Source organism: Chiloscyllium plagiosum, unplaced genomic scaffold (assembly GCF_037043375.1).
Source record: "Chiloscyllium plagiosum isolate Xiang-an unplaced genomic scaffold, Cpla_swu_hap1 HiC_scaffold_33, whole genome shotgun sequence".
Taxonomy (NCBI): domain Eukaryota; kingdom Metazoa; phylum Chordata; class Chondrichthyes; order Orectolobiformes; family Hemiscylliidae; genus Chiloscyllium; species Chiloscyllium plagiosum.
Window position 1 is genome coordinate 7,065,943 of NW_028270171.1, and position 23,337 is coordinate 7,089,279.

The window sequence follows — 23,337 nt, forward strand, 5'->3', positions numbered from 1 at the left end:
AGTGTGCATTCTAGTGCTGCTAGGAAGTCTGCTGTCTTGGCGTCCCTGTGGACTACAACCACAGGAGAAAGGCACTACACAAATTCAAGTTGGTGAATTGCAATTGGATTAAGTGTAACCTCCTGTAATGCAATTAAGCAAACTAGGATTGTATTGTCATAACCACATCTTGATCTGTGTTCACTTAAAGTGAATGTCTTCACTTTGGTGTTTAAAGTGAGAATTAGCAGCCATTGAAAAACCAATTCCAGTCTTTGAAAGTTTTATTGAGTTAGTGATCAGAACACTTGGAGCCCTGCTCTCAGCTCTACATCTCAGCACGTTTTAACTTCGAGAAAACATTAAGCTCACTCCCTGCAAAGTGTTCACACTCCCCCAGGGTGAGCCTGTCAAACAGGTACTCTCCCAGGCCATTCTCAGGGGCTCCCAGTCTCTTCAGGTTGGTGATGTGATCTCCCAGCTTCTTGATCATCTTCACTTGCTCATCCAAGTAGTACCTCTCCAGGAAGTCAAAGCTGGAAAAAAAAAAGAGTTGTGAATCAGGCCAAACCCTCACCTTGTCAAGGAGGCAGCCGAGACCCTAACTCATTTTAAAAGCAATGTGAGGTGTTGTTCTAGATGTAATTCAATTGGTCAAATACTAGTCTAGAAGCGAAAGACTGGATAGTTAAAATACAGTGAGGAAGTAGTTAGAAACTAACTCTTGGAAACTAGATTTAGTTACTAAATAGTTACAGCCCATAACACCCTTGGAAAGAAATTCAGTAAAATTCTCATCAATTCTAGCAGCAGAAACAAGCCCAGATTAGCTGTAAAATGAAAACAGCTTCCACATCCAGCTTAAAGGCCCGAGCAGTAACTGGTCCCGAACCAAACTAAAACCTAGTTCAATGGGAGCTCATCCCATCAATTCAGGCAGCTTTTTGTTTAACATAGAACTTTACTTTGAGCACCTTCTTTCATAGAAGGAGAAACAATACAGTGCAGAACAGGCCATTTATGTTGCACCAACCTGTGAACTATTCTCAGCACACCCCCCTACACTATCCCAAAGTCATCCATGTGCTTATCTAAGGATTGTTTAAATCTCCCTGATGTGGCAGAGTTGACTACCTTAGCAGGTAGGGCATTCTATGCCCTTACCACTGTCTGCATAAAGAACTTGCCTCTGATGTGGTCTTAAATTTGTCACCCCTCAATTTGTAGTTATGCCCCCTTGTACAAGCTGGCATCATCCTAGGCAAAGTATTTCACTATCTACCCCATCTAATCCTCTGATCATCTTGTATGTCTCTATCATTAAGGACAGGCTGCTGAGCAATCAGGACAACACTAACATCCATGTATTGTCTGAACTGAGAAGCTGAAAGAACTGCAGATGCTTAAAAAAGCAGCAAAAATTCAGAACATTCACTGGGACCCAATACATTAATACAGCTTTCTCTTCAGATGCTGCCAGGCCTGAGTTCCCACTTGTGTTTTATGTTTAAAAAAACCAAGTTTCCAGAACAGCCTTTAAAATGGCAAGAGTTTGAACACTGATGGTATTGATGGTTAGAGGCTAACTTTAGTCAAGAGACTAAGACATTGAAAACATCCTGTACAACAGGTTCTTAGAATCAAAGATCAGGACAACTGTTCCCTCCCATCCCTTCAGGGGAATGGTGCATTGGGAATGCTCAAAGGATTACAGATTGTGAAGTGTTGTGTATCACAAAATTTACTTACAAGCTCATTAAAACATTGCCAACTCACATGAGGAGAGTTTGTGCAGACTCTGGTTCACATCCTTCTCCATCTGCAGAGCTCTCTGCATTGCCTCCAGACCGTTGCCCCACTCATCCTGCTCTGGCTTCTGGAGCAAGGGGAGAGGCAGATGTTTCAAATAGATTGAACAAACATGTTGAGAAACAGGGGCACAAGACAAAGCCATGTCACCAGGAATCATGGTTAAAAATCACAACAACAGGTTTAATTGGAAGCACACTAGCTTTCAGAGTGACGCTCCATCAGGTGGTAGTGGAGGGCTCAATCCTAACAGAATTTATAGCAAAGATTTACAGTGATGTAACTGAAATTATACATTGAAAAGTTGATTGCCTGTTAAGCCTCATCTGTTAGAGGAGTGATAGTTGTGATTTACATAAGTGAAGCTTTTTTTAAAAAGAGTTGCATTCTTGGGTTAGCTGTTAACAATGGTGATAGCTAGACAATGTTGAAGGTGTTGGCCCTTGTGTTCTGTCTATGCCATGTTTAGATTGATTCTAATCAAAGAGAGATAACAGTTTTACATAAATTCATGCAGATTTGAGCTCAGTTCTACATGAATGCATGCAGTTTGAGCAAAGTACAATGTAGCCCTGCAAGTACAAATTTGCCCCACAAAATGTGTGTGCATGTGGGTCTTTGTCTGTGTCTCAGTCTGGGTTGGGGGTTGAGAGTGAGAGAAAGTGTGTAGTGAGTGCAGAGTGTCTTAAGTCTGTGAGGGGGAGCATGTGGGAGTGTGTATAGGAGTGCCTGAGAGAAAGTGTGTAGGAGTATCTGTGAGTGAGTATATTGCAATGGTACACAGCTCCCCCACAGACATTTTGTGGGGGTGAATTTGTACTTGCAGGGTTACATTGTACTTTGCTCAAAAACTGCATGCATTCATGTAGAACTGAGCTCAAAAACTGCATGGTTTTATGTAAAACTCCATTATCTCACTGAAGATTACAATCAATCTAAACATCATGGCATAGACAGATAACAAGAGGCTAACACCTTCAACATATTGAAGAGCTATCACCATTGTTAACAGCTAACCTGAGAATGCAACTTTTTAAAAAGGTTTTATGACTTACATGAAAGTAGTGAAACTATCACTGTATTCTAACAGATGAAAAGCTTAACAGGCAATCAATCTTTGTGTACAATTTCAGTTTCACTGTAAATTCTTGCTATAAATTCTATGTTAGGATTGAGCCCTCTATTATCACCTGATGGAGTGTCACTCCGAAAGAGTGTGCTTCCAATTAAGCCTGTTGGACTATAACCTGGTGTGTGATTTTTAAACTTTGTTCACCCCAGTCCAACGCCAGCATCTCCAAATCATGACCAGGAATCAGATTTGCGAAGATACAGCAGGCCAACCAGCCCATTGAACTGGCTGTAGTCTATGGCAGAGACATCACATGGAGCTTAATTCAATTGTAGAATACCCAAGTGGTTCTTTGCTATTGTTCAAAAGAAATGTAATATTAAATCTGGTGCTGTTTGGAAGACTTTCACAGGATTTGACCCTCATGTCTTCCTCAGCTCAGTCTGAGGGGAAGCTCTGGAAAAAGCAAATCAATTTAGTCCATCCCAAAGGGAGGAGCACCTTTCAATTTTAACCCAGTTAGTGACATCAGGAACTGAGTACATAGTTAATTCATTAAGTGCTTAGAAGAGACTACCCACAAACCAAACTATTCATTCCGTCAAACCCAACCTTGACATCCTGCAGGAGGACGCAGCCTCCACGTTTATTCTGGAATGCCATCAGTTTCTCAGCGTGTTCCCATTCCTCATGGGACTGCTCCTTGAAGAATTCAGCAAAGTGACGCAGGGCAACATCATCCCGGTCAAAGTAAGAGGACTGGGGAGAAGAAGGAAATAGAACTCAACTGCATCTAAACAAGTTTAAGAATGCAATAAAATTGTAAGATTCTAGAGCTGTCCAAATTAGATCCCACTAGTTTGAAGTGGGTATTTCAGTCTCAGTATTTGACTAGCATGCATTGATTTTGCACACCCACCTAGCTCTTAGCTTTTGAAGAGTGTTCACTTCCAATGAAGTTCACAAGGACTGTCAGTGATCAAAGGTTGCAATTACACATGCAAATTAAAATTGCAGATGGCCAAGTAGTCAGTGTCTTTCAGGAGTGATTAGATTACTTAGTATGGAAATAGGCCCATCAGCCCAAGTCCACACCAACCCTCCGAAGCGCAACCCACCCAGACCCATTCCCTTACATTTACCCCTTCACCTAACACTACAGGCAACTTAGCATGGCCAATTCACCTAACCTGCACATTTTTGGACTGTGCGAGGAATCCAGAGCATCCAGAGGAAACCTACACAGACACCGGGAGACTGCAAACTCCACACAGTCAGTTGCCTGAGGTAGGAATTGAACCAGGTCCCTGACACTGAGGCAGCAGTGCTAGCCACGGTGCCACCCCATAAAAGTGGTGAAAGATTCTGTCCACTTAGCATTGTAATGTATATCAACTCACAAGAAAACAGGGGTGAGTAAAGAAACCCATTTTGAGTTAGTTGGAGGATGAAAGGCACTGCCTGTAGAATGTGCCAGCAGGCTGAATGGTGGTGTTTGATGTTATGGATAGAAGTGGTGGGTAGTATGTAAAAGCAGGGCATTGTTACTTAATACTAGGAGAGGCAATGGCTGAATGGTGTGATTACTGGACTGTTAATCAAGCAACCCAGGCAGTGCCCTAGGGACCCAGTTCAAATCCTGCCATGGCAGATGGAGAAATACAATTTAAATCTGGAAACAAAAGTCAAGTGACCATGAAATATTAGTTTACCAAATTAGCTAAGGGCAGGAAAACAAATGTCCTTCAGGGAAGGAAACTAACATCCTCATCTAGTCTTCCCTGCATGTGACTCCAAACCCAGCTCAATTACCCTCTAAGCAATTAGGGCTGGGCAATAAGTGCTTGCTTAGCCAAAGGCTCTAAAAGAAAGGAATAAAAAGCCAATGCAGGCATGATACACAAATAACTTCCTTCTGTATGAAGGATACTATATTAATCCCTTCACTTACTAGGTCACTTAGGTTAAGAGCAGCCTGTAATTTCCTCTTCATTAATAGTAGAGGAATGTGCTTCATTGAGAACACAGACAGACTTAGTTTGAAGCCTTGCTGTTGGGCTTTGAGATTAACTTAAAGCTATTTAATTGGAGCAAGGAAACCCCCAACATTTTCAGGGCATTCACAGGAACACCACACTCACCAGGGAGAGGTAAACGTAGGGGGAATAGAGCTCCAGGTCAATCTGCTTGTTAACAGCATCCTCACAGTCCTTGTAGTAGTTCTGACACACTTAGGAAGCCATTTCTACCAGAACATAGCTTTCTAACTCCTAACTCATACACTTGGATCAAGGTCACGAGCCCCGCCTTTTATAGCAAGATTGCCATTTCAGCTGGTCATTGACCACTCCCAGTAACCAATCAGAGCTCCATACTCATCAAAAGGCACCAATCACAAGATGCAATGGACATCTTGGACCAGAGAACTTCTCACGGGTTCGAGTGGCTGTCGGAGGGGAGGGCCGCGGCGGCGAGGGTGACCAGGGTCGGGGACGTGCTGGGTGCCAGGGGCCTGGGCTGGACGCTGCCGCAGGACATAGCAGGCAGGGCAGCGGTAGACGTCCAGTACGTGGCCACCGCCATCCGACGCCTCAAAACGGCGGTGCTCGGACCCGACGTAGTGCACCAGTTGGAGGACGCTCAGGTGTGCGGTGGGATCCCGTCCGCGCTCACCCCAGCCCGGACGGAATTTCACATTGGCCCCAAGGTCCCGTACTTCCCGCGGGAGCCTGTGCCCCACAACCTGAGCCGCCTCCGGAATTTTAATTTTGTTTTGTTTAAAGAAATAAAAAGAAGAGCCCTGTACCGACTGCTGCTGCACACCATCCACCTCTTCTCCCTCATCCACCGTCCGGACACGCCTTGGCGTGCCCATTTGCCACCGGGCGGTGGGGATCCCCAGTGGAGGGCTCTCTACGCGGGAGTCCTCCCCCTTTCTCTCGGGGATCTGGGGTGGAGGGTGCTGCACGCAGCAGTCCCCTGCAACCGTAGATTACGGTGGTTCACTGACTCCCAGCCCAACTGCTTGTTCTGTGGCGCTGTGGAGTCCGTGGACCACGTGTATATTGGGTGTGGGCGTTTGCACTCCCTTTTTGATTTCCTGAAAAACCTTCTCCTCTGTTTTTGGCTGCACTTCAGTCCCACGCTCCTGATCTTTGGGCACCCGGTACGGAGGAAGGAGGGCAGGTCTGAAGACCTCCTCGTGGGTCTGCTCCTGGGCCTGGCCAAACTGGCCATCAACAGGTCCAGGCAGCGGGCCGTGGAGGGGGTCGTTAGGGCCGACTGCCTGCCCCTCTTCCGCGGTTACGTTAGAGCCCGGGTGTCCTTGGAGAAGGAGCACGCGGTGTCCACCAACACCCTGGAGTTGTTCAGGGAGAGGTGGGCGCCGCAGGGAGTGGAGTGCATCATTTCTCACTCCAACTCTATTTTGATTTAGTCCCTACCCACCCCTTCACTGTTTTGATCACACAGCACTGCCCTTTGATGTGAAGGGCAGTGCTTGTCACTGGCCACCCGGGTGTTTTCCTATCTTCCTGGTGGTGGAAATTGAATAAAGATTGGTGCACTTTGTGTCTTTCACTGTGTCTCACACCTGCACACACACACCATGGGTGCTGGGGATAAAATAAGCACTACCGCACTTAGGTGGTAGTGTGGGGGTTAAATTAAAAAAATATATAAAAAAAAACAAAAAAATATAACCAGGAGAATTGGTGCACTTTGTGTCTTCAAAAAAAATAAAATAAAACGGCGGTGCTCGGACCCGACGTAGTGCACCAGTTGGAGGACGCTCAGGTGTGCGGTGGGATCCCATCCGGGCTCACCCCAGCCCGGACGGAATTTCACATTGGCCCCAAGGTCACGTACTTCCCGCGGGAGCCTGTGCCCCACAACCTGAGCCGCCTCCGAGACTTTAATTTTGTTTTGTTTAGGGAGGTGAAGAGAAAGGCCCTGTATCGACTGCTGCTGCACACCATCCACCTCTTCTTCCTCATCCACCGTCCGGACACGCCTTGGCGTGCCCATTTTCCACCGGGCGGTGGGGATCCCCAGTGGAGGGCTCTCTACGCGGGAGTCCTCCCCCTTTCTCTCGGGGATCTGGACTGGAGGGTGCTGCACGCAGCAGTCCCCTGCAACCGCAGATTGCGGTGGTTCACGGACTCCCAGCCCAACTGCTTGTTCTGTGGCGCTGTGGAGTCCGTGGACCATGTATATATTGGGTGTGGGCGTCTGCACTCCCTTTTTGATTTCCTGAAAAACCTTCTCTGTTTTTGGCTGCACTTCAGTCCCACGCTCCTGATCTTTGGGCACCCGGTACGGAGGAAGGAGGGCAGGTCTGAAGACCTCCTCGTGGGTCTGCTCCTGGGCCTGGCCAAACTGGCCATCAACAGGTCCAGGCAGCGGGCCGTGGAGGGGGTCGTTAGGGCCGACTGCCTGCCCCTCTTCCGCGGTTATGTTAGAGCCCGGGTGTCCTTGGAGAAGGAGCACGCGGTGTCGACCAACACCCTGGAGTTGTTCAGGGAGAGGTGGGCGCTGCAGGGAGTGGAGTGCATCATTTCTCCCTCCAACTCTATTTTGATTTAGTCCCTACCCTCCCCTTCACTGTTTTGATCACACAGCACTGTCCCTTGATGTGAAGGGCAGTGTTTGTCACTGGCCACCCGGGTGTTTTCCTATCTTCCTGGTGGTGGAAATTAAATAAAGATTCGTGCACTTTGTGTCTTCCACTGTGTCTCACACCTGCACACACACACCATGGGTGCTGGGGATAAAATAAGCACTACCGCACTTAGGTGGTAGTGTGAAACAAAAAAAAACAAAAAAGAAAAAAAACTACTTACAAATCCTCAACAGCTGACCTTAGGTATCTGTAATCCCCAAATCCAAAATCTTACAAATGTATAGATCCCACTGAGACTGTCAAATGTTGCTGGGAATGTCACTTCTCAGGTATCACCTCAGCCAGGACAATCGACCAAAACCCCAAAAAGAGAAGGGTGAGATGTTGCCCCACTATCTGTGTCAAAGGGGATCTCTGATAGTGGGACATTGAAACTCCCTGTTACAAATGGAGGCTCCCTACTGTGGGAGAGCAGCTGAGTGTGTGGGTGACACTGGATTTGGTCACATTCACTGCCTCTCATTCACACATTTCCATTTCTCTATCCAGTGGCCGGTTGGCAAAGTCCCACAGAATGACTTAATTTGTACTGTATCAGCTTCACAGCTCCTCACACGCAACAAACGTGACCAGGTTCTGAAACACTATTTCAGCAAAAGTTACAAGTTATCATTAACAACAAGGACAGAGATTGCTGGAGAAACTCAGCAGGTCTGGCAGCATCTGTGGAGAGAGAAACAAAATTAACGTTTCAAGTCCAGTGCTCCTTCTTCAGATAATCTGTTCTGATGAAGGGTCAGCGGACTTGAAAGGTTTACTCTGTTTCTCTCTTCACTAATGCTGCCAGACCTTCTGAGTTTCTCCAGCAATCTCTGTTTTTGTTTCTAGCAGCTGCAGTTCCTTATTTCATTTTAGTAGTTATCACTAAGTTCAAACAAGGAGGTTAAACAATGAGACACCTTTGATTTGAAACAAGAACCCAAGAGCAGTGACATCATTGAGAAAAAGCCCCTCAATCTGTTTCTATTCCAAAATTCTGATTGGCTTGAGCTGATATCCTTATTCAGTGGTGCCTGGATGCATGAGTGATTCCTGATTGGCTGTCCTGATTGTCAATCACTGGTGACATCATTCCCTGTTGGGTACGGGGTGTCCCAGGAGGATAAATGCAAGAGCTTGTGGAAGAGAGGCTCAGTTCTAGAGTTGTCTGGGTGATAGTGAGTAGGAATAGTGAAGATGGCCTCCCAAGTGTGTCAGAACTCCCACAAGGATTGTGAGGGTGCTGTTAATAAGCAGATCAACCTGGAGCTCTATTCCTCCTATGTTTACCTCTCCATGGTGAGCCTGGTGTTCCTAAAAGTTTGAGTTTAGTAAACTGTACTTAAACTGTCTTTTTGTTGGGAGGTTGTGTTTGACTGAATCTTCAAATAGTCAGTATTTAAGAGTATGTGCTAAGTGAATAGACTTTGTTATAACAGCCTTTCCATGTTGAATATGGAAGTTACTCAATGATATCTGATGTAGTACTGGAATACTCTGAGAGCAAGTGGGGCTTCTGGCTCAGTTATGTAATCTTTTTTCTGAAGTTTAAAAAAAAATCTAAAATGAGCTTTAACTCAACTGCCTGAGTTTGCAGATCTAGTGTATGAAGCTAGTCACATCCTTGTGGCAAGTTTACTTGGGCTGACTGAGCAGTGTAAGGTTTTAGTCAATTCTTATACAATCCCAAAGTGAAATACCAAGAATCCTGCTGACTCAAGATATCTTATTCCTGTTTAATTGGTTTAAGGCTAAATTGCTTAAACCCATTTTTGGTTAGCACAGTTCAGGTATGCTTATGTCCCTCAAGATGTCCTAATCCACTTGAGTGGAGGTGATGGCCTAATGGTGTTATTGCTGAAGTGTTAATCCAGAGACCCAGGTGATGTTTTGGGGCCTTGAGTTCAAATCCTACTAGGGCAAATGATTGAATTCCAATTCAATCAAGAGTCGATCATGAATCAGTTGTTGTAAAACTCCTGTCTGTTCCCTAATCTCCCTCCTAAGGAAGGAAACTGCCATCCTCTCCTTGTCTGGCCTACCTGTGATTCCAGAACCACAGCAATGTGCTTGACTCCTAACTGCCCTCTGGGTCATCAAGGATGGGCAATAAAGGCTGGTCTAGTCAGTGATTCTCTCCACGCATGAGTTGCTGTCTTGTGCAGCCATATTCCATATTGGGCTGGCATGGTGGCTCAGTGGTAAGTGCTGTTGTTTCCCAGTGCCAGGGACCTGGGTTCAATTCCAGCCTTGGGCAACTGTCTGTGGGGAGTCTGCATGTTCTCCCTGTGTCTCTGTGGGTTTTCCTCTGGGTGGCCTGGTTTCCTCTCTCCATCCAAAGGTTTGTAGGTTAGGTTGAATTGGCCATGCTAAATTGCCCATGGTATTCAGGGATGTGTAGGTTAGCTGCATTAGTCAGGGGTAAATGTAGAGTAATAGGAGTCTGGGTGGGTTGCCCTTTAGAGGGTTGGTGTGGACTTGTTGGGCCAAAAGGCCAATTTTCACACTGTAGGGATTTTATTCTGGGATATAGTATGAGTTCCAATGTCTGCACAGCAAGGATTGTTGGACAGAATAATCTGTTTGGTTAGTTTTTTGGATTTAATGGAGTAAATATCTAGAATTGAGTAGAGCCTCTTCTTGAAATGCTTCCCCCACTGCCTGCAGATAGACTTAGTGTCTTCATTCTGACTGATGGAGATGTAGCTGTGGAATGTCAGATTGTGGTTTCAAACCCTACATAATGGGGAAGGGATAGTTGTACACTACTTTCATGCATTTTGCATTCACTCTTTCAGATCAAGCATAGCAAGAAGGAAATTAAGTCTTGATTATTTAACTTCTCTCCCCAGTCCTCTTTCCTTGACCGGGATGATGTTGCCCTGCGTCACTTTGCTGAGTTCTTCAAGGAGCAGTCCCATGAGGAATGGGAACACGCTGAGAAACTGATGGCATTCCAGAATAAATGTGGAGGCAGAGTCCTCCTGCAGGATGTCAAGGTATTTTTTTAATTCCCTTCTAAGGAATGAGCTTCTATTAATGGTGGCTGAGGCCAAAAAGAAATGGGATTGTTTCAGAGCAGAGCAATTTCTCAAATTCTTTGAGAATCCATTATCCATTTCATGATTGGAGTCCTGTCTTTGGTGAAATTCAATCTTTCACCCATTTTAGAGTTGATTTTGGGAGATTGGTACGATTGACTTGTAGTGTTAGTGTTACCCTCACTGTTTCCTCCTACCTTTCACTGAGATCGTTGTTTTGACCAGAATCCTCCTGATGCTTTCTCAGTTGTGCCTGAACACTTTGTTTTTTGTTTTGTTAAATCCCCCTCCAGAAGCCAGAGCAGGATGAGTGGAGCAATGGTCTGGAGGCAATGCAGAGAGCTCTGCAGATGAAGGATGTGAACCAGTCTGCTGGATCTGTACAAACTCTCCTCTGACCACACGGACCCTCATGTGAGTTCTTCATGCTGCTAATGACAATGACTTTGTGCCTCAGGATTCCTGTACCTAATTGCTATTGATGAGGATAGAGAATGGGTGTTCAGTGACTGGTCTAGCTCCCTTAACCATTTTGTCATTGCTGAATTTTTTTCTTCACAGCTGTGTGACTTCCTGGAGAGGCACTACTTGGATGAGCAAGTGAAGATGATCAAGAAGCTGGGAGATCACATCACCAACCTGAAGAGACTGGGAGCCCCTGAGAATGGCCTGGAGAGTACCTGTTTGACAGGCTCACCCTGGGGGAGAGTGACTGAACTGACTGCAGGGAGAGTCTGTGATTTTTTTTTTGTAGTTGTACAGCTATGGAACATGTAACTAGTGAGGCCAAGCTTGTCAAACTGTTACTGATAATCAATAAACTGCTCATGGAGTGGATTCTTGTGGTCTTGTAAATATATTAACTCTGAAATCCTGCATCTCTCATCACAGCAGCCAAGGTTTGTTGGGATTATCACTGACTCAAATGCTATGCTTGGCATGACCCCACAACCAACTCTGTTTGTGTAACCTTTTGTGCATTGGACTGTCAAGTGAGTGGGGATACTGTAACAACATGTTACTATAGTACCTTTTGCCCAGTTGACAGTGGGGCTGGGGCCTAGCCAGTGGCTTCTGAGGAAAATTAAAGGGTAAAACTTCAATGAAATTTATGAATCCATCTGTTCGAAAGTGCACTCTTTCTGGAGCAGGTTCATCAGGGCCTCAGGGCTTAGAGGTCGGGACATGACCACAGGAGCCTTTGTAGATGTGAATGGTTACAGCCCTGACATCAAGGACCCCATGTCAAAGGTGTTGACTCATTATTTAATGCAATAATGACAAATCCTACTGGGCATCTCCAGCATTTTCAGCTGCTTAGTATTGAAGAATCAAACTCTGATTATTGGCCTTCCTCTCAAACAGAGGACTGGTCAAAATAGTAGCAGCTTGAAGTTTGATTGTCAAATGTGCACAAACATTGTTCCTGACCAAAACTCTCAGTTCCAATTAAAACACTGCACAAGCTTTTCAAAATATCAGTGCTTTTAAAAATTCCTCGTGACGTGTGGTTAAGTGGCTTGGCTCTCTTTAAACCCTTACTGCTCCTTTTAGAATTCCAGTAATGTTTGAACCACGTTGTAAATGACAAGCAGTCCTGTTTTCTGTGAGCTCCATGTTTTACAGCATAAGCTCTCCCTGCAGTTCCTTGCATACATGGGAAGGACGATAGGGAGCATGCTTTCATTTTGAGGTTGGGGATGCAGAAAAGCTGGTTCTGCAAGTCTGAGTAAGTTATTAAACTGCTCTAATTCCAATCCTGGAAAGAGTGAATGTAACTAATGAAAAGCAATCGGCCTCGTGTCAATCAAATTACATAGTTCACTTGACATCAGTTTATAAAACTCAATAGCAGCCGCTCCATCATATTTGTTTGGCATTAAATGCCAAGGAAGTATCTATCGTACTGGACCACTAATGTCCTTCACTTCAATGATTTAACCTCTTATTGCTATGACTGAAGTTCTGATGTTCAGCAGTTAATTTTGGGAACTTAGTTGAGATCTGGCCATCACAGCCAAGAAATTAATCTTCAGTCACTTGAATCACAAACTTTGCATCTCATGATCCTGAATAGAAAGAATGACTAGCTTTTTCAAACCCAAAACTCTCCCTGCTCCCTACAGGCAGGTACTGAATTCAAGGAGTCCCTGTGAAAAGGACTTTTCAGTAGTTACACCCAGAAGCTGTAATCTCAGGCTGTTATCAAAGTCTTTGGTGTCCACCTGGGTGGTTATTGAGTGATCATGTGATGTCCATCCATTTGGACAAAGCCCTATATGACCACAGGACATTCCCTGCTTCTCAGTCTTTTCAACAAAGACAGGTGGCTGTGCCCAGAAACTCTTTCTATTCAGTTGGGTTAACTGTGCCCATTTAGTGGCATCTGTCTGTGAAAGTTGAATCCATAGTGTTAATGGTGATTCCAGATGTGAATCTTAGTCTCATTTTCCCATCTAGACCAGAGTTTACTCCAAGTAAACACACATTCTCCTAATCCAGAGATGAACCATTTCTTTAATAAACCCAGACTTCAACTCTTGGATCTTAGAGAAGGTCAGAATCCCAACTGTGCAGAAAGAGGCCATTTGGCCCATCAAGTCTGCACTGACCGTCCGAAGAGAATCCCATTATAGACCCACTCCCCCTACTCTATCCCTGTAACCCTGTATTTCCCAAGGCAACCTACCTAACCTGCACATCTTTGGACTGTGGGAGGAAACCCATGCAGAGGCAGGGAGAATATGCAAACTCAACACAGACTGAGGGTGGAATCGAACCCAGGTCCCCGGTGCTGTGAGGGAGCAGAGTCAACCACTGAGCCACCATATCATGACACCAACACCCAAGGCCAGAAGGAGAGATTAAAACCATTTTTAAGTAGTGAGATATTACAATTGGAAATGCACTGATCAAGACAGGATAATGGAAGCAGACGCCTTAATAATCTTAAAGAGAGATCTGGAGACATTGAATGACAGAGAAATGAATGGCAGGATTATTGGGAAACTCACAGGAGTGGGACTAATTTGAAAGCTCAAGCCTGCACAAACAGAATGGGCTAAATGGTCCCCTATTGTGTCTGAATCAAAGAGTTGGAGAACATCTCAGTCTCAACACTTCAAACAGATTCAAATATTCTCATCCAGATTGAAATTCGACCAGAAAAGGACTCATCAAATAAACAACACAGATGGGCAGGAAAAGACCAGCTGCTGCATCGAGCCTGTCCCCAACCCCACTGCAACCAATGGGGAATGAGTCTGTGGGTGACACTGGGCACAGTCACGTTCACTCCCTCTCAGTCTCACATTTCCATTTCTCTGTCCAATAGCTGGTTTGCCAATTCAATTTGAATTCAAGATAACTTCATTATTTTGAGTATTTTATCAGCTTCTCAACTCCTCACAAGTAACAAACTTGACCAGGTTCTGAAAAGCTGTTCAGAAGAAGGTAAGAAATATTTTGGGAGGATTAAACTTCCAAAGATTTTCAGATTTGAAGAATGTCAATGGGATCAAAACCAGTGACATCATCAAGACTATTCCACACTCACAGACCTCTCTCCTCTGTTCATTGGTGCTGGAGAGATGGAGATTCCTGATTGGCTATCAGGGATTGTCAATCATCATTGGTGATGCCACTGTCTGGTTGGGTGCAGGATGTCCTAGGAGGATAAATACAAGAGCTTGTGGGAGAGAGGCTTAATTCTAGAGTTGTCTGGGTGATAGTGAGCTGGAATAGTGAAGATGGCCTCCCAAGTGTGTCAGAACTACCACAAGGACTGTGAGGATGCTGTTAACAAGCAGATCAACCTGGAGCTCTATTCCTCCTATGTTTACCTCTCCATGGTGAGGGTTGTGTTCCTGTGACTGTGTTCCTAATAGGTTTGATTTTCTCCAATTTGAAGTTCCTTTGAGCTGTTTCTTATCATTCTGGGGGGTGGGGAGTTCAAATTTGATCAAATAAGCAGTTCAGACTACAGATTAAATATATTTTGCCTTGTTCTCTGTAGTGACTATTGTTATGAGAGGAGTAATATAAGGGAAGGTGCTTGTGGCCCAATGGTAGTGTCTGTATGTCTGAGCCATGAGACTTATTTCAAGTCCTGCCTACTGCAGAAGTGTGTAATATCCCTGAACAATTTGTTTGGAAAACATCTTGTGGGTCTCTTGTGGTGTAATGGCAGTGTCCCTATGTCTGGGCCTGCTGGTCTCTATTTAAACCTACCTGTTCCAGAGGTGATGTTGTGTCTAGTTTGATTAGTTACTTCAAATAGTCCATCTTTTAGCATTAGAGGGAAAGCAAAGATCAGTCTCTGGTGCAATTGGTCAGCATGTTTGGCTTTTAACCAGCAAGTGTCTGGGTTTGAGACTGCCTCCCCAAGGATGACTGCCTTGTTGGACTCCTATTGTCGAGTGGTAGTGTCCCTACCTCTGATCCAGGAGGCCTGGCTTCAATTAGCACCTGCCCTGGCGATGGTGTCATAACATTGCTGAATAAGTTGTTAGGAAATATCTAAATCAACATCTGTAGACCATAGTGAGACCCATCAAGTGATATGTTTAGGGTTCTTGGTGCACTGGCAATATTCCTACCCCTCAGCCAGCATGTCTCGGCTGAAATCCCAATTGCTTCAGGCATGTGTCATAACATCTCTACTGTTTAGATCAGAAAACACCTGCACTGAATTTCCTCGGGTTGGTAATGGAGCACAAACCAAGCTGACACTGAACAAAGGTTGGACTGTTGTTAATGTGATCTTTAGAGGTTCCCTGGGTTTCCTTGTCATGATTTCAAAGCTGATTCCTAGTGTCCACCTTATTCACTGAATGCTCTCTGTTTCTACTGTAGTATAAATCTAGATAAATGGTTTGAGCTCGACCTAACTTTCAGGTTTCATGGTGCCTCCATTTTGCAAAATGCCTTGTTGCTGCTGAAGAACTCTTTGGAAATGCAGTGACCATTGTAAGATAGGACACTACTTGCATCCAGCAGTGAGCTCGCCCAGTAAGATGTTTGGGGCCTCATTCTTGTGCAAGTTGAATGTTCTCCCAGATAACGGGGCAAGGAAAAATGTTGTCCTCCCCAACCCAAAGATTTAATTTGATTTGATAGATGACACTTAATGAGACCTGATCATAAATCCAATGACCATGTAACATATGCTATATTTTAATTCCAGTTAAACAGTTCTTGACCACACAAATGTTGAGTTAGCATCAAGCCAAGTAGGACCTTTAGAATCACATTATCTCTTGGCCGATGCTACTAGACCTGAGTTGCCCCAACAGCTTTCCTGTGTTCAGATCTTTAATATCTGCAGTTCATTTTTAATTGTGTAAATTGCAGTTTGAATTCTGTTCTCCTCTCTTTCTCCCCCGCCCCCGCCCCCACCCCCTCCACAGTCCTCTTACTTTGACCGGGATGATGTTGCCCTGCGTCACTTTGCTGAGTTCTTCAAGGAGCAGTCCCATGAGGAACGGGAACACGCTGAGAAACTTCTGGCATTCCAGAATAAACGTGGAGGCCGAGTCCTCCTGCAGGATGTCAAGGTTAGAGTTTTGTTTTGTAATTGAAATTTTTACAAAGGTTTATTGCTTATCCTGTGAAGACTAAATTCTCCATCCATGGGGATTAACAGTGAAAATTGAGCCTTGGTGTAAAGGGAGGACAAGTGTGTAGGATTTAGTTATAATGGTGATCTTTTGTCCACTGCCTTGGCTCAGATGATTTGATCAAGAATATGGATGCACTAGTTTTTTTGACTAAAACCAACTGTGATATCGTAAAGATAAGGCTGTGCTTAGTGTTCAACTGAGTATGCAGTCTGAAAGTGGAACAAAGGTTTGGTGTCCAGTAACCTTCAATGCCAGTCACATTACACTGGTCCTCCCATTTGAGGAACACTGAGTGATGTCTGCTCTTAAACTAACATATCATCCATGGACTGACCATTCACTCATCCACTGTCATTCCTTGGTGACTTTAACATGCCAATTGTCCCTATACCTCCAGAATAACCCCACACAGCCCAAAATCCAAACATTTGGGCACTCTACATCCAAGTATCACACTTGATCACTTTTTAATTTCAGAAGCCAGAGCAGGATGAGTGGGGCAATGGTCTGGAGGCAATGCAGAGAGCTCTGCAGATGGAGAAGGATGTGAACCAGAGTCTGCTGGATCTGCACAAACTCTCCTCTGGCCACACAGACCCTCATGTGAGTTTCTGATGTATTTATGTCTGGGCTCTTAGCTTAAATGGATAAGACACTTGACCCTTTAGCCTCTGATTTCTATCTAAATTGTAGTGAGCGCAGTATGGGAGTGGACCAAGCTTCTGGTGTTGCTAACATCTGAGTACTTTCTAGAGACTCTGTCTAGCAATCTGTCACTTAACTGTCCATTCCCCATATTGATGGGAATACCATTCTTGGTGAAAAGTATATTTGATCTTGATGTAATCCGTTTTCCTCTTTGCTTTCCAGCTGTGTGACTTCCTGGAGAGGCACTACTTGGATGAGCAAGTGAAGATGATCAAGAAGCTGGGAGATCACATCACCAACCTGAAGAGACTGGGAGCCCCTGAGAAAGGCCTGGGAGAGTACCTGTTTGACAGGCTCACCCTGGGGGAGAGTGACTGAACTGACTGCAGGGAGCAGGACTTTATTGTTTTTCTCTCTGAATGAGATCTATAGAATCTGAAGCTGTAGAAGTAGCTCACTGTCCTGGGCTTGATTATGGAATGTACCAACTGTAAATAAACTGCTCATTGTTGGATTGGTTTTTGCTGACTAGTAGGTCAAACTGTGTATATAGGTCTGTACTGGGACTTGCTATCAGAGGATCTCTTGATCCAGAGCAGTAATCAAATCCAGTCCAAATTACTTCATCTCACACCAAATATGTGGTGTGGGTATAAGGTCAAGTACAGAGCTGAGTTTATGGAGTAAATGTTTTCTCCATTAAAGTGGGAGACTGGCACAACCAGATTCTGATTGTCAAGAGGAGTTTTACAAACGTCTCCCTAAGTAGTCAAGTACATGGGCCAATGCCACTGGCAATAACATTGCTAACACTATCCAACCATCACCAGTTAGATTACAACCTCAGCTGTTTTGGATTTTCAAATCCACAACCAACTTCCCCACTCCTTGCATCCTCAATTAGAGCAAGTTTCCACAGTAAGTTCTCTCAGAAATCACAACAGTATTAAACTTGCTGGTTTTGTTCGAAACAAAGCCTGGAGGCTTATCTCTCAAGTTCATTAAGCTGTGCTTGAAGTGTTGAGGATATTGGTCTGTTAATATTAGGGTCTAATCTGCAAGGTTGGAATTTTTTGTCTACACTAAAGCTTTCCCGGTTTCGGTAATTTGAAAGCTTGGTGAATTTGTGGAATGTCACAGTAGTATTAACATGTGACAGACCTAGGCCCTCCCTCCAATCTGCAATTACTACATTAAACTCACGGGGGAAGTTTAACCCTACAAAGTGAGAACCTGCAAGAGTGGCTGCTTGGACAATGCTGAATACAGCCATAATGTTCACTATTTGAAATAAACTCCTCTTTCCAAGCCTCCCTATAACCTAGACAGGTAATCCTCAACATCAGCCAGGTTAAGATATTGGCAGGAGTGGAGTCTGTGGAACTATGCTCCATTAACCAATTTAGACGGGGCATTGTGAATTCAACGTGGACTGAAGTAAATGCTTCACCTTCACCCTCCTCCACATCCAAATATTTTTCTCCTCAGTCAGTTCGGCAAACCAATAGTAAGGGTTTCCCATGATGTTCCTTTTGTATTTAGGTGCTTTGCAGTACTTTATCGCCACATGTACCTTCCACCTCATGCTTATCTCCATTTCTTTCACCATCCTGTATACGTGGATGGAGATGCTGACGGCAGTTAGCCGCTGTCTAAGGCAGTGAAGGTGATGACCTAATGCCATCAGCATGAGACCGGGGGGGCATGTTCAAATCCAGCCATTGCAGCTGGTGCAATTTGTATTCAATAAAATCTGGAATCCAGTCAATGAAGACCATGAAGCCGTGAGAAGAAAGTGAGGAATGCAGATGCTGGGGATCAGAGTCAAGACGTGTGGTGCTGGAAAAGCACAACAGGTCAGGGAGCATCTGAGGAGCAGGAGAACATTACAGCGCAGTATAGGCCCATTGGCCCTCGGGTCGACATTTCGGGTATCAGCCTTTCATCCTGATGGATGGCTCATACCCCAAACATCAATTCCCCTGCTCCTCGGATGCTGCCTGGCCTGCTGTGCTTTTCCAGCACCACATTCTGTGATCATGAAGCTGTTGTCCATTGTTAGGGAGAAGCCCGACCTGGTACACAAATGCTCTTCAGGGAAAGAAATCTGCTGTCCTTACCTGAGCTGGCCTACATGGGACTCCAGACTCACCTACAGCAATATGATTGGCTCTAGGGATGAGGAGGAGAAAGTGAGGACTGCAGATGCTGGAGATCATAGCTGAAATGTGTTGCTGGAAAAGTGCAGCAGGTCAGGCAGCATCCGAGGAGCAGGAGAAGTGATGTTTCGGGTATGAGCCCTTCTTCAGGAATGGAGTAAATGCTGCCCTGGCATAGAACAGTATGTTAGGAATTTGATGGGAATGGCAATGAAACAATATATTAATGTCCTTGTAACTCACAAAGATGTTTACAGTCCTATTTCATCTCTGTCATTGTGAAGAAAATCATCTGTAGGAGTTTGTTTTTCACCACCTTGATTTTGTTTTGAATCTATCCCCAACCCAGCTCCCTACTAAATTAGGGATACTAAATTCAATGTAATCTTAGATAAAGGATCAGTCAATAGTTACCCCCAGAGCCAATACCCAAAGGCATTTTTCAAAGTCTCCGGTGATCATTGAGTGACCATGTGATGTCCAACCACTTGAATAAGGTCTTTGTGACCGCTGGATATCAATACGTTTTGGATCCTTTTTGACCAGAATGAGCGTAAATACATGAATACAGTTTCTGGTCAGACACATCAACTGTGCCCACAGGCATCTTTCACAAGAGGCTTCTCACTGTGATGTTATTGGTGGCTCCTGATGTGAATCAAAGCCACTCTGTCAGGCCTATCTAACACTGAGGTTAATCAAAGGGAACATATCTCCACCTCACCTTGGTCTTCAACCACTTGAATAAAACAAAAAGCAAAATCCTGCAGAAAAATCTGGAAATTGTTGAAGAATCTCAGCAGAGCTGCCAGCCTCTTTGGAGAGAGAAACAGAGTTAATAATTTGAGTCCCATTTTGACTCAGTCTTTTGACTCAACATTAACTCTATGCTTCCTCCCACAGATTCTGCCAGACCCGTGGAGACTCTCCAGCATGTTCTGGTTTTATTTCTCAACTGCTTTTACATAGTAGCTTATAATTTCTCATAAAGTGAAGCGGTCCATGTCCATATACGGCAAGGCTTGGACAATATCCAGGTTCGGGCTGACAATTGACAATTTATATTTGAGCCATACAAGTACCAGGCAACAGTCACCTCCACCAAAGGAGAATCTAACCATTACCCCATGACATTCAAAAACATTACCGTGACTCAATCCCCCACTATCAATATCCTAGGATTACCATTGACCAGAATATGAACGGTACCGTTCAGATAAATTCAGTGAGGCCAGGGATCCTGCAGCAAGTAACCAATTTCTGACTCCCAATAGCCTGTCTCCCACCTTCAAAACATAACTCAGGAGTGAGATGGAATACTCCCTACTTACCTGAATGAGTACATCTCCAACAACAAACAAGAAGCTCAACAGCATCCAGGACAAAGCAGCCCACTTGATTGGCACCACATCCACAAATATTCACTCCCCCTTCCACTGACACACAGTGGCAGCTGTGTGTACTATCCACGAGATGTACGAGAGTAATTCGCTCCCGGACCTGAGTCTGCACCTTCCAAACACACGACCGATACCATATATGAGGACAAGGAGGTTCCCTCCAAGTCACTCACCATCCTGACTTGGAAATACATTGGCGTTTCTCACTGTCACTGGGTCAAAATCCTGGAGCTCCCTCCCTAACAGTCCTGTGGGTGTAGCTAAGTCAATTGACTGCTTCGGTTCAAGAAGGCAGTTCACCATCACCTTCAGAAGGGCAACCAGGGACAGGGTAATAAATGTTGGACAAGCTCGCGATGCCCGTGTCCCATTAATGAATGAACATTTGAAATTTGGTCCATTTTGAAGCCAGCAAAAATAAAACCTTAGCATTTAATTTGTCAAGTAAAATTCTGGGACACATTCAAATGTTTAGTAAAGGTGGAGAGAAGGTTAATATCGTGTTTCCAACCACAAGAGACTTCATTTGTCATTCAGTCACATCCAGCTCATTTGGGGTGTGCATAGAATCTACGACTCCATAAGTAATGATATCATTAAGTTTCATCTCTCAAACCTGTCTATCTTCCAGATTTCTGATTGGCTCTGAGTCTTTGCTCCTCCCTCACAGTCCTCCCTGTTGTGTTCATTGGTGCCTGGATTGATTGGAAATTCCTGAGCGGCTGTCAGGGATTGTCAATCTTCATTGGTGCTGCCACACCCTGGTTGAATGCAGGGTGTCCCAGGAGGATAAATACAATAACTAGTGGGGGAAACAAATTTAGATTTAGTGATAGTGAGTAGGGATAGTGAAGATGGCCTCCCAAGTGTGTCAGAACTACCACAAGGACTGTGAGGATGCTGTTAACAAGCAGATCAACCTGGAGCTCTATTCCTCCTATGTTTACTTCTCCATGGTGAGGCTTGTGGACTTGAGACTGAAACCTGAAGAGTTGGCCTTTTGTTGATTTAATGTATTGTTAAAATGGATTGTGTAAAGTTCTGGTGATTTTAAACATAGAATAACCTTTGAGTGAACAATTCCTACAGCAGCTGCTCTCTATGGATATTTAAGGTGTAGTGTGGGTTTCTTGTGGTACAGTGGTAGTGTCCCTGCCCCTGAACCAAGAGGCCTAGGTTCTAATACGACCTACTCCCAGAAGTGTATCTGAATGTTGCTGAATTATACTTGGGTTTTTCTATCAAACCATGGACCTATTTATTGCCAGATGGTCACACTCTAGTGTCACTGCTGTAGTCTGGCAGATCCTCCTTCGTATTGTTTCCTCCCTTTTGATGTTAAGCTCTCAACCTTCTGCTGTTGAGACTTCATTCACAGCAATGATCACTGTTTTCATTGGTGGAATGGAAAAATATGTAATAACTTGCTCAATGGTATTTGACAGTATCTCAACTGCTTGTTCTGGAATCAAATGAACTACTTTTTTCTTTACCAATGACTGTACTGCATCAGGGACTGTTTGAAAGAGTATCTGGCACTAAACCCTACCATGTCAGACAGTGTCTCTCAATGATGGGCCAAATACTGGAGAGATCTACCCTGTTCTGAAAAATCTTCTCTACTTAGGAGTGTAGGGCACTTTGGTTTAATCCATTGAAAGCAGGATGTACTCCATAACCTGACATAAGAATTCAGGTTTAGCTTGGTATGGAATGTTTAACTTCAATGAAATTCAGCTGAATAACGAGTGAATCTAGCTAACTGCTTGAGCAGGGAACTAGGTTGTATGCTGTTATAAATTGTCTATTAATTGAAGATCTCGAATTGCTTTAGGAGCTTTAAGTGACACTTGAATTCTCTCCTCCCCCAGGCCTCTTACTTTGACCGGGATGATGTTGCCCTGCGTCACTTTGCTGAGTTCTTCAAGGAGCAGTCCCATGAGGAACGGGAACACGCTGAGAAACTGATGGAATTCCAGAATAAACGTGGAATGCCGAGTCCTCCTGCAGGATGTCAAGGTTGGACTAACTTGGTTTCGATCCTATTTGGTTAGAAATAACTTCACTTAATATGGATTTGAAGTGGCTTAACCCAATTGGTTTGTACTTGTGCCTTGTTAAGCCCTCTTCTTTCTTGTGACCACCTTTTACTGGATTGGACACCACTTGTAAGAAAGTGACCACCATGTTTTTCCCTTCCTCCAGAAGCCAGAGCAGGATGAGTGGGGCAATGGTCTGGAGGCAATGCAGAGAGCTCTGCAGATGGAGAAGGATGTGAACCAGAGTCTGCTGGATCTGCACAAACTCTCCTCTGGCCACAGTGACCCTCATGTGAGTTTTTAATGTATTTATGTCTGGGCTCTTACGTTAAATGGATAAGACACTTGGCCCTTTAGCCTCCAATTTTGTATTTAACTTTGTGAGTCGAGCCTGGGAGTGGACCAAGCTTCTGGTGTAGTCATGATCTGAGCACTTTCTCGACGCTGTTAAGCAATCTGTGACATCCCTTAACTGTCTCAGTCCAAGCAGTGTACAGCATGGAAACAGGCCCTTGACCAGATATCCCAACCCAATCTCGTCCCACGTGCCAGCACCCAGCCCATATCCCTCCAAACCCTTCCTTTTTCATAATTTTGTCCAAATGCCTTTTAAATGTTGCAATTGTACTAGCCACCACTTCCTCAATTGTCCACTCCATATTGAGGGGAATACCAGTCTTGGTGGAGAAGAGTATATTTGATCTTGACATAATCAGATTTTCTCTTTGCCTTCCAGCTGTGTGACTTCCTGGAGAGGCACTACTTGGATGAGCAAGTGAAGATGATCAAGAAGCTGGGAGATCACATCACCAACCTGAAGAGACTGGGAGCCCCTGAGAATGGCCTGGGAGAGTACCTGTTTGACAGGCTCACCCTGGGGGAGAGTGACTGAACTGACTGCAGGGAGCA

The 23,337-nt window shown here is 44.6% G+C and overlaps 2 protein-coding genes and 2 pseudogenes across 2 annotated transcripts; 3 read left to right on the forward strand and 1 right to left on the reverse strand.

Annotated features, from left to right (window-relative positions):
• Positions 1 to 307: 307 nt before the first annotated feature.
• LOC122547531 (ferritin heavy chain B-like) lies at positions 308 to 5,272 on the reverse strand. The gene is made up of 5 exons (XM_087978017.1): positions 5,236 to 5,272; positions 5,002 to 5,090; positions 3,473 to 3,619; positions 1,752 to 1,855; positions 308 to 515 (listed from the first exon to the last, which is right to left on the reverse strand). Exons 1-5 carry the CDS (start codon positions 5,270 to 5,272, stop codon positions 308 to 310), a joined length of 585 nt encoding a protein of 194 aa, XP_087834143.1.
• Positions 5,273 to 8,717: 3,445 nt separating this feature from the next.
• LOC148141198 (ferritin heavy chain, oocyte isoform-like) lies at positions 8,718 to 11,277 on the forward strand (annotated as a pseudogene).
• Positions 11,278 to 14,310: 3,033 nt separating this feature from the next.
• On the forward strand, positions 14,311 to 17,216 carry LOC122542139 (ferritin heavy chain A-like). Its single transcript, XM_043679547.2, has 4 exons — positions 14,311 to 14,412; positions 15,970 to 16,116; positions 16,660 to 16,785; positions 17,053 to 17,216. The coding sequence occupies exons 1-4, from the start codon at positions 14,311 to 14,313 to the stop codon at positions 17,206 to 17,208; spliced, it is 531 nt and encodes a 176-aa protein (XP_043535482.2). The 3' UTR covers positions 17,209 to 17,216.
• A 4,027-nt stretch (positions 17,217 to 21,243) lies between these two features.
• LOC122542159 (ferritin, higher subunit-like) lies at positions 21,244 to 23,320 on the forward strand (annotated as a pseudogene).
• The last annotated feature ends 17 nt before the right edge of the window (positions 23,321 to 23,337 follow it).